At 41.2% G+C, this 14,568-nt stretch overlaps 1 protein-coding gene and 1 non-coding gene across 2 annotated transcripts; one reads left to right on the forward strand and one right to left on the reverse strand.

Moving 5' to 3' along the window:
• Positions 1-8,397: 8,397 nt before the first annotated feature.
• On the reverse strand, positions 8,398-8,504 carry LOC141593832 (small nucleolar RNA R71). The gene has a single exon (XR_012521892.1). It is a non-coding gene; the product is annotated as a small nucleolar RNA R71 (small nucleolar RNA).
• A 148-nt stretch (positions 8,505-8,652) lies between these two features.
• Positions 8,653-13,470, forward strand: LOC141590041 (uncharacterized). Its single transcript, XM_074410657.1, has 3 exons — positions 8,653-8,892; positions 9,277-10,992; positions 11,419-13,470. The coding sequence occupies exons 1-3, from the start codon at positions 8,653-8,655 to the stop codon at positions 13,468-13,470; spliced, it is 4,008 nt and encodes a 1,335-aa protein (XP_074266758.1).
• Positions 13,471-14,568: the final 1,098 nt, after the last annotated feature.

Raw genomic sequence — 14,568 nt, forward strand, 5'->3', positions numbered from 1 at the left:
TCTCCACGAGCGACCTTCATCCTGAATCTACCATCGCCAAAACCGAGCCTACGTGGACCCATTTTTGGTAATTAGTTTCAAAGTTACCCTATTTCGTTAAATTGTTTGTTATTAAAACCCATTTTGGAAAAAAATTCCAATTAAAGCTAAAATATGTAAAATATAATATTTTAAATAATATTTTTTAATATTATAAAATCATGAAAATAAATATTTAATCAATAATTATAAAAAAGTTCATTTACAATATTGCCATAATTTTTATTTTCATAATTTTTGTTTGTTTTAAGTTGATACCCATAGGTAGACCTGACAAACAGATCGGGTCGTGTCGGGTTCGTGTTCGTGTCACATGTAAACGGGTCACAATCCCTCCAACCCAAACCCGACCCAATTAAGTCTCTTGTCGTGTCCGTGTCGACCCACTTACATAAATGGGTCATAAGGCCTCAACCCTAACCCGTTAATTTCGTGTCGGGTTCGTGTCGTGTTTTCGTGTCACGTCCATATTTTGAAAGTTTAAGTATATTTATGTGATGCAGGATCAAGAAAAATTAGGATTAATTTAGTAAACAGGTCATTCGTGTCGGGTTCGTGTTTAGAGAGATCAACCCTAACCCAACCCAATTAAATATCGTGTCGTGTTCGTGTCGACCCACTTGCATAAATGGGTCATTAAGTCTCAACCCAAACCCGTTAATTTCGTGTCGGGTTCGTGTCGTGTGATTGTTTGCCACCTCTACCCATAGGTATCAATTTCATAGAGGTGATCATTTGCGGGCTTGGGCCGGACATGGACGAGCCTACACTTGAAAAAATTGTCCGACGGGCCTACTTTTGTAGCCCGTGTCCATTATGGTGGGCCAAGTTTGATTTTCCAAGCCCGCCCATTTTAAATAGGCGGGACGACCCGCGGGCTCGTGGGCTCAAAAGTAAAACAAAAAATTGACTGTCAACTTAAACAAAACTATCTACTACCAAGATTAAAGTAGGTTTATAAACTTTTTTTTGGGCTCGACCTCGTTTCGCTTAAATTTACTAAAAATAATAAGAGAAAACTGTTGATTACAGCCTTTTATAAACCTCATTTTGAAAATTACAGCCTTATATAATTTTTTTTGAAAATTACATCCAAAATATTACTTTTCTTCTAAAATTGCACCAACTTGAGTTTTCCGGTGAATTTTTATGATGTTTTTATGATGTTTGGGGTGATTAATTGGTTTGTGTTAAGGAGAGGTAAGAAATTTGGGTAATTAGGCTCTCAAATAATAAAGGGTACATCATAAAAACATCATCAAAAATCACCAAAAACCTCAAGTTGGTGCAATTTTAGAAGAAAAGTAATATTTTGGATGTAATTTTCAAAAAAAATTATATAAGGCTGTAATTTTCAAAATGAGGTTTATAAAAGGCTGTAATCAACAATTTTCTCAAATAATAATTACTTTTTGTTACAAAATATAGAGACTAGAGAAGGAGAGTGAGTGATGGTAGAAATGCGTGTATTTCTCATTGGCACAATAGAATATATATATATATATACAACACAAAGGGGAGTTATGCAATAGGAATATAAAATGATAGTTTAGAACCATCCTATCATTAAGGACATTCATCATTTATGTACATTCATAATAGTGTGACTAATGGACATCCACAATAAGATATTTCATAATACTTTTTAGTTATATACATTTTTTTTATGTTATTGTTGTCATGTAGAGAAAAATAGGAAAATATTTTTTAAAGCGAGTTTCGTAAATTTGGCCCATGGGTATTTTTCATCGTTCATACCCGCCCATTATTTTCGGCGGGCCTATTTTTGTTGTCCCTTATCTGTTAATTTGGTACTTTTATATGACCATGCCCGCTTATATAGCGGGTCGGGTGAGCTAGGTCAAACGGGCTGACCCGCAGTCGATCAGCTTTACAATCTCATACCCACCTCCCTCCTTGGGTATGAGAAATCCATACTTCATGGGTTTGAGGTATGAGTATGAAACCCTTATATTTGCTAAACAAACACTTGATATGGTTTTAACTCATTCCAAACATATACCTCATATCTTTTGTGTTTGAACCAAACACCCCCCAAAGGTTACAATACAAAAACAGAGGCATTTCACAAATGATCAATATTGTATCTCAGTTGAGTGATAAGCAAAGTGATGGTACTGAAACATCGGATAAAGAGAGTGATTGTACTCAAAAACATTATTATCTATCTTGGTATTTTTTTTTGATGAGGGACCACAGTTGCCTCCTATGTTGTCCAAGCACATTGCCCCACAAGATCAATTTTGTACAGACGGGCAGGACAGCCAACATGACTAATCTCTTTTGCATAAGAATGATTAGCAAAGTACAGGTAACACAAGTGGAAATAGCAATGGCCGGCGCAAATTGTATAGTTGTGACATAGAGACCGGTCATAAATGTCACAAGTGTTGCAAGAAACGAAGTTCGGAGCAAAAACACACTTACGTCTAGGAGTAAGATTGTGTCTTTTTTGGAAGTAGTTGTCACGATCCATAGAAGACAAAGGAGGACCATCACGGACGAGTACAAACCCGCAATGTCAGCCACCATGAACACCTGAAATGCCGCCTTTTGTAGAAGGACCGGGCTTCCGTTGCTGCTGTCTAACCCGCCTGGTACGGTGAATGCTGCGGTAAATGTTATGGTTGCTAATAGAGCTGCTACTACACCCATTGTGTTTGCATATTCTCCCATCTTTGTTGTTGGGACTCCGTACGAACTTCGGATCTTTACTATATAAGGTCCAAGGTGTGTCTCAAACTATGTGGAAATAAAAAGCCAAAATTAATATTCAAACACACGACTTAAATTATACTCCCTCCATTCAACTCCACAAGGCCATTATGCTTTATCACGTTTGCCAACGCGGCTTTTACTCGGCAAATATCTTTAGTTACGTATTTGCAAAAATTATAAAAGTTAGATATTTTTAATGTACTCTTAAAGACGAATCAAATAAGATCTCACATGAATATATTTTCACTTATGTATCGAGAGAAAATTGAAGTTGAATGTCCGCTTGTGAATAGTGTGCAAAAGAGATAATGGCCTTGTGGAGTTGAATGGAGGGAGTATCAAAATATTACTTCCTTCATTCCACTTTTATTGTCCTACTTGATTTTTTGGAAGGATTTAAAAAAAAGGTAAAATTTTGATAGAGTGAGGGGTAGTTAAAAATTTAGAATTAATACTGTTAGTGTATTATTTTTTTCATACTTTATTAAGGGAACAATATAATGGGATAAATTTTGAAAAGAGGGGGATAAAAAAAATCAATTTAAAATTCGAAATTTGATGGAACGAAGCAAAAATGCTAATATAAATAGTGAGTGATAAATGAATTATCTCAACCAAAACCTTAGTGATAGTTGAGGTCCAACAATTATATTTATTTTCTATTACGCCCCTCATTCGAATGCACATTGGCTCGAAGAGTGGTTATTTATTTATTTCCTATTACGCCCCCCTCTTGAATGCCCATTGGGCTCGAAAAGTGGTTATTAGAGGCTGTTAGGATTTAAACCCGTGACCTTTGGTCAGAAAGGCTTTGATACCATGATAGATGAACCAGCTAAATCAAAACTCGGTGATGGTTGAAGTTAGATATGGCAAAACGGGTCAACGGTTCGGGTCGGGTTAGTTTGGGTCTCTCATTGATTTCGGGTCGAGTCATTTTCAAGTCAATGAATAATAGAGAAATTCCATTTTAAGTCTTTTCGGTTTAATTAGAGTTATATTTTGTCGGGTCATTTTCGGATTTGGTAGTTTCGTATCGGGTTATTTTTGGGTCGGGTCAGTTACGGGTCAGAAAAGCTCAGGTCATATTCGGATCGGGTCGGGTCAATTCGGGTTTTCGGGTCACATTCGGGTGATGTAGATCGGGTCACTATGGGTCTCGGGTCGGGTTGCTTTTACCAGGTCTAGTTGAAGTCCAACTACTATATATATTCCTATTAAATAGTACCACCTGATGGGGCCATTTCATTTTCCTATTCACAATTCGAGTATTTACCTCATCAGGAAGATGCTCAACAGATCCAATCAAATCATAAGACGAATGACCTTCATTGTTTTCTCGTTCCAAACTATCGTCCCAATAATCTATGTGGTGCTTACAATCAAGAAAAATTTTTGCAAGTCCAAAGTTTTGATTTAGAATAGCAAGATGAAGAGGTGTATTTCCATCATTGTCCTGGCACATCATTGCTCTTTCAAACGAAATAGAGGAATCCCTAATCACTTGAGACGAATTAGAGAAATTCTTAATCTCTCCCACGAGCTTTATCAGGTTGTTATTGCCAGATGAGTTTAAGGATATGAAGTAAGGACGGTGGTTTGCAAACAAATGCCACATTGTCCTCCCTTTATTATCAGCAACTTTTGAGCAGTCCGGAAACCTTTTATAGATTTCTCTAATAATTGTAACATGATTTTTTTGAGCCGTAGTAAGTAAGGGCGTTAGACCATCCTCGTCTTTCATATAAGGTAGATCAGCATTTCCTTCGATCAGGCGGCTTATCAATGTGCCGTCCGTAGTATCTATTCCAAAGGGAACTTTTCTAATGTTGCAAACATCATAAAAGGCAAGAAGATGAAGAGGGGTCTGAATACGATTGTTGACATAGCCAGCCACCTCGTCATCAAAATCCAGCAACTTAATAGCAACAGGAATATGTTTGGCTCTAAGTGCAGCGTGAAGTGGCGTGTCGCCTTTGAGATTCTTTAGTCTCCATGGTGGGTAGTAGAGCCCAGCTCTGGCATCGGCCCCAGCCTCTTCTCGTGCCTTGTCGAAGTACTTATAGGTCAAGTCCAGCAATCTTACTGAATGTTCATTTTCCGCAAGCACATGAATAGGAGTATCACCGCTATTGTCCTTTTCACTGACGAGTAAGGGTAGTTTTTGTATTGCTTGTCTAATGAAATCTTCCACTTCGTTGATTCCGTCTTTATTGAATTGGCATTGCATTAATATATGAAGGATGTTGCCTCCCTTGGGTGTTCGCGCGATCAAGAAATTCATGCCTAAGGAGACTAGTTTTTCATTAAGGAATGCAACATCTCCTTTTTTTGCAGCTTGAAGTTCTGCTTTCGTCAATTTTCTCTTGTCTTCTGTCGGGGGGTCTTCAAATAGCATCTACTTTCATCAATGATACGTAATTAAAATTTTGAATTGTACAACATAAACTGAACTGAACTGAACTGAACTGAACTGCAATGAAATTAATAGAACTGGACTGAAATGATCTCGAGTTGAACTTAATTACCTCTTCAAATTGTCGTACCAAAGTCCATGCTGAAACACCACTCTTATTCTTTATACCAAGTTTCGCGGAAGATCCTAAAAGGGCTTGAACCATGTTACTGTCGCGATTCCTAGCAGCAAGGTGTAATGGTGTATCACCTTGACCGTTCTTACTATTTCTAAGAGCATATACTTGTGGAATTCTTAGCAACTCTAGGCTTTCCTTGTAGCTTGCCACGTGATGGTTTGTGAGGCGGTGCAAGATTGTCTGGCCAGACCCCTCATCATATACCTCTGCAGCCTTGGGGCAGCTAGCCAGCATGGCTTTAATAACCGGAACACAATAAGCGGGTTTGAGTGATGTGGCTTGATATACGATTAATTTACTTCTAATTCCCTCTTTCTTTTATGCATACCGACTCGTATCGAGTCGGTTTCGGGTGTTTTTCCTTGCATTTTGTGCCCAATGCCCGTACTTGTTACCTTGTGTATCCTTTTGTAGGAAACGATCCAAGTATGGAGAAATTGGGGCAAGAAAGGCACCCCATTGCCTTTACATGAAGAAGAGGTGAAGAAATGGTGAAGAGTGTGTTTTGCCGGCAGACCGGCAGCCGGTCTAGCCACCGGCAAAACACAGCCCAGAGAATCATTCAAGGTTTTGAAGAAAAGCTGAAAAAGGTGCTTTTGCGGGCCGGCAAACGCCCACCAAAAAGCACGGCAAGTGGAATTAATTGAAGAAATTGGTGAAATACAAGCTTGACTCTCGCCGCCGGTAGGAGCACCGAAATGGCCAAACCGGCATTTCACACATCAACAAAGAAGAAGAAGTCTGAAGAAGGTGTTTTGCGGCGGGTTTGAAATGCCCACCCACCGCAAAACACGAATGCCGGATGTTTTAATTCTTTGCAGTTTTGCCGGTAGGACCACCGGCAGAGCCTGTCCACCAAAAAAAACGCAGCAGCAGCGGAATTTGGCTTTTCCTTCTTTTCTTCCTCTTTTCTTCCTAATCTTGTAAAAGCTTATAAATACCCCCTCTTAAACCCTTTTTGACACACAACCCTAGATCCAGAATATTTACCCTTTCAAGCTTAAAACTTTGTTAATCTCTTTGTTAATCTTTCCTTAATTAGAGAAGTTCTTCAATCAATTAGTGATTGAATTTGGGTTTGTAAGAAGATTGAAGGATTTCCTTCTTTATTATTTCTATCCAAATTCCTCTTTCACTATTTTGTTGGTATTAATTCTCTCCCTATTTTCATTTGTTTACATTTTGTTCTTCCTTCAAGTTTATTTTGATTGTTTATGTTAAAATTGTTGTTGTTGTTTGTTTGTTGTTGTTTATTTCATCATTGTTCATCTTTTCATTGTTCCTCTTTGCTTTGATTCTCTTTCATTTGTTCATCCTTGGATAGTTGTCCTCAAAGACTTAATCTTTGAGTTGATTTGGTTAAAGATTGTGCCTTTTAGATTAATTAACCTTGTTATTAGAATTAATCTCTTTTTCTCTTAATTATTGTTGATTTGTTGCATGTTTAGTAGTAAGATTCATCTCCTCACCATGTTTGTGACCAAAGTTTCCATCTTTATTGTTTATTTTGCAATTAGGACCATGATTAGTGAGTAGTCTCCTTCTAGGACTCGGTTTGACCCGATATGGGTAATTTCACTAACTAATTATCATTAAGGCTAATTTGTGGGGGAAATTGGTGAGGGTAGTTTAGAGGAATTTGCATGCTTATGGTTTGGTTTCCGGGTAGTGTCGGCTTTTGACCCTTGTCCACCAACGGAAGTTGGTTAGGTTGTTAGTCGAATATTTGGGGACCGACCCTTGTCACCAACTAAGGTTGAGACCGGAAGGGAGAACCGAGGGAGCGAGGGTGCCTCTAGGCTAGCGTTTGAAATCGACCTCCGGAAGAGGGAGTGGGATGACCCGGAATATGATGAGGGCTTAATGACCTTGACCATTCACTCGACCTCCTTGGGAAAATGCATGTTCTTGGGGTTGTCGGGTTTTGAGTTAGGGATACCGACTTTCGAACCCGGGAGGGGGGTTAGTCGGAGTAGCTAGTGTCCTAGTGCGAGACCGGAAGGGAGGTTCTAGGCGAATTAGAGCCATCTCCCCCTTACTTTTCTACCTCTTTTGATTAGCCGAGACGATTAGTATGTGGGATTACTCATGTTTATGGTCGGACCGAGTTCTAGTCCTTCTCTTTATTTGATCTTTCCTTTATCCTTAGCTTGTTTTTACCTTATCTTGTTGTTTGTCTTTAAAATTGATAGTTTAGCGCTAGATTGTTACTACTCTCTTTGTTATTTATCGACTTAGCTAAACCGGTGAATTAGAACGATTAGTACTTCACCTACTCCTTGTGGGATCGACCCTTTTAAGTGTACAACGATAAAATCGTGCACTTGCGAGGTTTAACTTGAGACCATCAAGTTTTTGGCGCCGTTGCCGGGGAGTACGGCTTGATATTAATCGTTTTTGTTCTAGTTTAGACTAAGTCCTTTGTTACTAATCCTTTCTTTCAAGTGCTTAGGTCTTTTGCATGAGTAGGCGACGAAGACGAGGTCAACCGATATATCAACTTGACCGCGAAATTGAAGCCACGGCAAGAAGACTTAATTCTCTAAGAAGAAGGGGTTTACTTGATATTCCACCGATTGAAGAAGTTAATCACCAAGAAGCTACCGAAGTGTTTGAAAATCCTTTTGGGGTTTTAGAAGAAGAGCCTAATACCATGGTTGAACCGGTTCCGATAAGAGACACTATGGCTCCTAAGCACATAGTCAATCCAAGCATCCAAAGGCCACGAATTCAAGCTAATAACTTTGAGATTAAAAATGCCTTGCTCAACCTTGTTCAAGACAACCAATTTGGAGGAGGTCCCTTGGAGAACCCAAATGATCATCTAAATGATTTCCTTGAAAATTGTGATATGTACAAATCAAATGGGGTTTCCGATGATGCGGTTCGCCTTAGGTTGTTTCCCCGTTCTCTTAGGGGTTCGGCCAAGGATTGGTTGAAGAATTGTGACCCGGATTCCTTCAAGACATGGGATGAGTTGGCTTCGGCATTTTTGAACAAATATTTCCCACCCTCAAGAACGGCCAAGGTCAAGAGTGAATTACAAAGCTTTACTCAAGAAGAGGATGAGACCTTATATGAGGCATGAGAACGGTACAAGAAGCTCCAACGGTTATGCCCACACCATGGCATCTCCGAAGCCGAGCTAGTGAACAATTTCTACAAAGGGTTGACTCAAGACCTTAGGCTTTCATTGGATGCGGGATCGGGGAAAGGTGCCTTAGACATCTTGGGGCATAAAGCGGCAAAGGAACTAATTGAGGAGATGGCCTCAAGAACTATGGAATGGGGAAGTGATAGGCAAATGAGGAAGGGCAAGAGCAAGGATTCTAATTCGGTTTTGAATGTGGAGGTTAAGGGTATGCTAGATGAACTCACCCAACAAGTTGCTTTGCTAAATTCAAAACCTAAAGGCTCCGATATGAGGCAAGTCTTGTCTTGTGAGTTGTGTGGTGAACAAGGGCATACTCCCATTGGGTGTCCCTTGATTGCACCCCTAGGTGAGGAATGCTATGAGCAAGTAAATGGGATTTGGGAGTCTACAAGTGCAAGACAAGGGTTCAACAATAATAACAACAACCAATTTGTCAATGGAAAAAGAACTCACCCTTTCTTGTCCTATGCTTCACAAAACATTCAAAACCCAACCACTTCCCAACCACAACAACAACCAAGGTTCAATCAAAACTCTCAATTCCAAAGACAAATTCCACCCGGTTTCCAAGGGAAACAATTCATCACCCAAAATCAACAACCATTTGGGGGTTTCAAGGGGCAAAATTTCAATCAACAACAAACCCAAAATTTCCAACCACAAAACCAAAACTTCCAAACCCCTCAAAAACCATCTTGGGAACAAGCTTTTGAACAATTGGTTATTGCAAATCAAAAATCCGACTCAAAGCTTGATAACCACATTGCCTCACAAAACCGGGTGAATGATGAAATACGGGCATCACAAAAGGCTACGGAAACTCATGTGGCCCAAATTTCTCAACAATTGAGTCAATTGGCTCAAAATCCGGGGAAGTTTCCGGGTAATACGGTTAACCCAAGGGAGATGAATGCGGTGTTTTTGAGGAGTGGTAAGCAATTGGAGGAGGTTGAGAAATCTCCTAAGTGGAAGAGGAAGAGGGTGTCAAGTGAAGTATTGAAAGAGCACCCGGTTGAAATTGTGCAAGAAGATGAGATTATGGTGGAGAAGTCTAAGGAGGTGGAGATGGTTGACCCTCCAAAGCAAGATGAGCCTATTGCAACTAAGGCCAAAGAATGTACTCCACCACCAAGGGAGTATGTAGCACCGGTACCCTTTCCACAAAGGCTTGCAAGGCCTATGATTGAAAAGAAATATGAGAAGTTCGTGGAGATCTTGAAGGGAATGAATGTCACGATACCTTTCCTTGACATGATTACCGAAATTCCATCTTATGGCAAGTTTCTTAAGGAACTTGTCACTTTGAAGAAGAAGAATGGAGAGGTGCAAACCATCAACCTCTCTAAGGAATGTAGTGCTATACTCACTCACACAAACAAGCTTCCTAACAAGCTAGAAGATCCGGGGAGTTTCTCTATCCCTTGTTCTATCCAAGGGCTGGCTATTAAAAGAGCTTTGTGTGATTTGGGGGCTAGTGTGAGCCTCATGCCACTTTCAATATTCAAGAGGCTTGATTTGGGAGATTTGAAACCTACTAGAGTTTCACTTCAACTTGCCGATCGGTCGGTCAAATTTCCCATCGGTGTGATTGAAGATGTACCCTTGGTAGTTGGGAAGCTTGTCATACCTTGTGATTTCTTTGTTATGGATATGCCCGAGGATTACAATGTGCCAATTATTTTGGGGCGACCTTGTCTTGCCACCGGGGGAGCTATGATCGACGTAAAGAGTGGGAAGCTATCTTTGCAAGTGGGTGAGGATAGGGTGGAATTTGAACTCCACAAGTCCATGGAAGCTCCTTCTCTAGGTGACACTTGTTGCATTGTTGACATTCTTGAGAATCCCATGGAGGAGCATGACCCAAAAGCTTCCTCTATGGACCCTTTGGAGACTTGTCTTGTTAGTGGGTATGAGGTCGATGACAAAGATGTTGAGACTCTTGCATATGTGTGGATGTTGGATTCGGCTCCTATTCATGAACAAGCTCCCAAATTTGAAGTGTTGGAAGTCGGTAAGAAGGAGGAGAGTTCCACGCCTCCTCCTACGGTTGAACTTAAACCTCTTCCCTCTTCTTTGAAGTATGAATTTCTAGGAGATAATTCCACTTTTCCCGTCATCATCAATAGTGCACTTGATGACACCCAAACCTCAAAACTCATTTCTTTGCTCAAAAGGTTCAAGGGTGTCCTTGGGTACACTATTGGTGACCTCAAGGGGATTAGTCCCTCTTTGTGTACTCATAAAATTCTTCTTGAAAATGAGGACGCATCCTCAATAGAGGCACAAAGAAGGCTTAATCCCATCATGAAAGAGGTTGTAAGGAAAGAAGTCCTTAAGCTACTTGACGCGGGCATTATCTATCCTATTTCGGATAGTAGGTGGGTAAGCCCGGTTCATGTAGTTCCCAAAAAAGGAGGCATGACGGTAGTGCGAAATGACAAGAATGAATTGATTCCTACAAGGACGGTAACCGGGTGGAGAATGTGCGTGGACTATAGGAAGTTGAACAAATCCACCCGGAAGGATCACTTTCCTTTACCGTTCATGGATCAAATGCTAGAAAGATTAGCTCAACACAACTACTTTTGCTTCTTGGATGGCTATTCGGGATTTTTCCAAATCCCCATCCATCCAAGCGACCAAGGAAAGACCGCCTTTACTTGTCCCTTTGGCACCTATGCATATAGGAGGATGCCATTCGGACTATGTAATGCTCCTTCTACTTTTCAAAGAGCTATGATGTCAATTTTCTCCGATTTCATTGAACAAGAAATGGAAGTTTTCATGGATGATTTCTCGGTTGTTGGGAAAAGTTTTGAAAATTGTTTGATGAATTTGGAGAAAGTTTTGAGTAAATGTCAAGAGTCTAACCTTGTACTCAATTGGGAAAAGTGTCATTTCATGGTACAAGAAGGTGTTGTGTTGGGACACATAGTGTCCAACCGAGGAATTGAAGTTGATAAGGCTAAGATAGAGGTCATTGCTAGTCTCCCGCCTCCCACCAATGTTAAGGGGGTGAGAAGTTTCCTTGGACATGCGGGCTTTTATCGCCGCTTCATCAAGGACTTCTCTAAGATTGCGAGACCTTTGACCGAGTTGTTAGCCAAAGATACCCCTTTCGTGTTCTCTAACCGGTGTCTTGATGCTTTTAATAGGTTGAAAGAAGCCTTGACAAGTGCTCCTATTATACAACCTCCGGATTGGAGCTTGCCGTTTGAGTTAATGTGTGATGCGAGCGATCATGCCTTGGGCGCGGTTTTAGGCCAAAGGAAGGATGGGAAGGTGCATGCAATTCATTATGCAAGCAAGACTCTAGATGATGCTCAAACAAATTACTCAACAACGGAGAAGGAGCTCTTGGCCGTGGTATTTGCTATGGAGAAGTTCCGAACCTATTTAGTGGGAGCTAAGGTTATAGTGTTCACCGATCATGTTGCTTTGAGACACTTGCTCATCAAGAAGGAGTCCAAGCCTCGATTGATTAGGTGGATATTACTTCTCCAAGAGTTTGACATGGAGATTAGGGATAAGAAAGGAGTTGAAAATGTGGTGGCCGATCATTTATCCCGGCTAATCAACCTCAATGTCGACAATGGGCTCCCTATCAATGATTATTTGCCCGATGACCACTTGTTGTCCCTAAGTTTGGGTGAAGCACCGTGTTATGCGGATATTGTCAATTATTTGGTCTCCGGGATAATACCACATGATTATGACTATCACAAAAAGAAGAAGTTCTTTCATGATGTGAAGCACTATTATTGGGATGACCCATGTTTGTATAAGTCTTGTGCCGATGGGATGATAAGAAGGTGTGTTCCAAGAGAGGAAGATACCTCTATAATGAGCCATTGCCATGACTTACCTTGTGGTGGCCATGCAAGTTCAAAGAAAACGGCCGCTAAAGTACTTCAATGCGGTTTCTTTTGGCCCTCTCTATTCCGTGACGTTGCCTTTTATGTTAAAGGATGTGACAAATGCCAAAGGAGCGGGAACATCACAAGGAAACATGAAATGCCCATGAATTTCATGCTTGAGGTTGAGCTCTTTGATGTGTGGGGGATAGATTATCAAGGTCCCTTCCCATCATCGTTCGGAAATGAGTACATACTTGTGGCGGTCGACTATGTAAGCAAATGGGTTGAGGCAATCCCAACCAAGACTTGTGATGCTAAGGAAGTGATCAAGCTACTTCAAAAGGTCATCTTCCCAAGGTTTGGGGTCCCGAGAGTCCTCATTAGCGATCGTGGTACTCATTTCGGAGAGAGAGCATTGGAAGCTTTGTTGAAAAAGTATGGAGTGCAACAAAGGAAGAGTCTTGCCTACCATCCTCAAGCTAATGGGCAAGCCGAGATTTCCAACCGAGAGTTGAAGACTATACTCGAAAGAATCGTGAACAAATCAAGAAAAGATTGGTCCTTGAAAATTGATGATGCTTTGTGGGCTTACCGGACGGCCTTCAAAACACCGATCGGTACCTCACCATTCCGATTGGTGTATGGCAAGGCTTGTCATTTGCCGGTTGAACTTGAACACAAGGCGTATTGGGCCATCAAGCATCTCAACTATGACTTCAAAACGGCCGGTGAGAAGAGACTTCTTGACTTGAATGAATTGGAAGAATTTAGGCTAGAAGCCTATGAGAATGCTAAGTTGTACAAGGAAAGGACGAAAAGATTTCATGACAAGCGCATAATGAGAAGGGAGTTCAAGGAGGGTGAATTGGTTCTCCTATACGATACCCGTTTGAAATTCTTTTCCGGAAAATTGAGGTCAAAGTGGACCGGACCCTTCACCGTGGTCCGATCTTTCCCTCATGGGGCGGTGGAAATAAGCCAAGGAGACCGGACTTTTAAAGTGAATGGTCAAAGACTAAAGTATTATCATGTTGGCAATCCCGTCCAAAAGGAAATGAAGACCTTTGAAACCTTTCTAGTGAATTGAGATTTTTCCTTCCTCATCATGAGAATTGTTGGCTTGTTGACTCCGTCGAGCCTACGACATTAAACAAGGGCGCTATATGGGAGGCAACCCATGCATCTTTGTATATAACTTGCATCCTAGACTAGTAGTGAGAGATTTGGAGTCGTATTTTGTCTATTTGGATTGGTGACGGAGGTCACTTTTGAAGAACACAAGCACTATTTTCGTTGACCCGAAATCCCGACATTATGCGTCGGAGTAGTTGTGGAAAACATGAATCCCGGGGTCAATGAAAAAGCTCAAAGTTGAGTTGAAGAAAAATTGAGCAAATTTGAAGAACACAATGAAAAATAGCTGAGTGTTGTGTTTTTGCCGGGGACCGGCAAATGGTTGGTCCACCTGGCAACGAGGCCAAAAACAAAATTTTTGAAAAATTGAAGTAAGGGTGTGTTTTTGCGGTAGGCGACGCTCACCGCATAGCACACCTGTCAAGATGAAAAAGAAGAAGAATTGATGATTGAGAGTGTGTTTTGCCGGTAGGCCGGCAGCCGGCTCACCGGCATAACACACCTGATGACTTAGAAAACTTTGAAAATTGGTGAAGAGGAGTGTTTTGCCGGTAGGCCGGCAGCCGGCTCACCGGCAAGACACTCATGTATTGAAGCCAGGGAAGTTGGATTTTTGAGTGAGGAGAGTGTTATACCGGTAGGCCGGCAGCCGGCTCACCGGCATAACACACCTGGTATTTGGGAAAATCAATTGAGAAGAGTGTTTTGCCGGTGGACCGGCAGCCGGTTGGTCCACCGGCAGCGAGGTCAAAAATTTTGGGGAGAAAATTCGAAAAATTGGAAAAAGGAAGAGTGCGTTTTACCGGCAGACCGGCTGCCGGTTCACCAACCGGCAAAACGCACCCGCAGAACACAAATCAAAGCCCGAGAATCCCTTTTTCCCAATTCATTTCTTCATTTCTCCTTCATCTTTCCTCCTTATTTTTCCCCCTTTTCAACCCTAACTCCATTAAAACTCAATCAAACTTCCTCCTACCTTCACCAATCTCCTCCAATCATCAAGATGGCCGGAAGAAGAACAAGAGCCGATATAGCAAGGGACCAAGCGGCA

Source organism: Silene latifolia, chromosome 7 (genome assembly GCF_048544455.1).
Source record: "Silene latifolia isolate original U9 population chromosome 7, ASM4854445v1, whole genome shotgun sequence".
NCBI lineage: Eukaryota > Viridiplantae > Streptophyta > Magnoliopsida > Caryophyllales > Caryophyllaceae > Silene > Silene latifolia.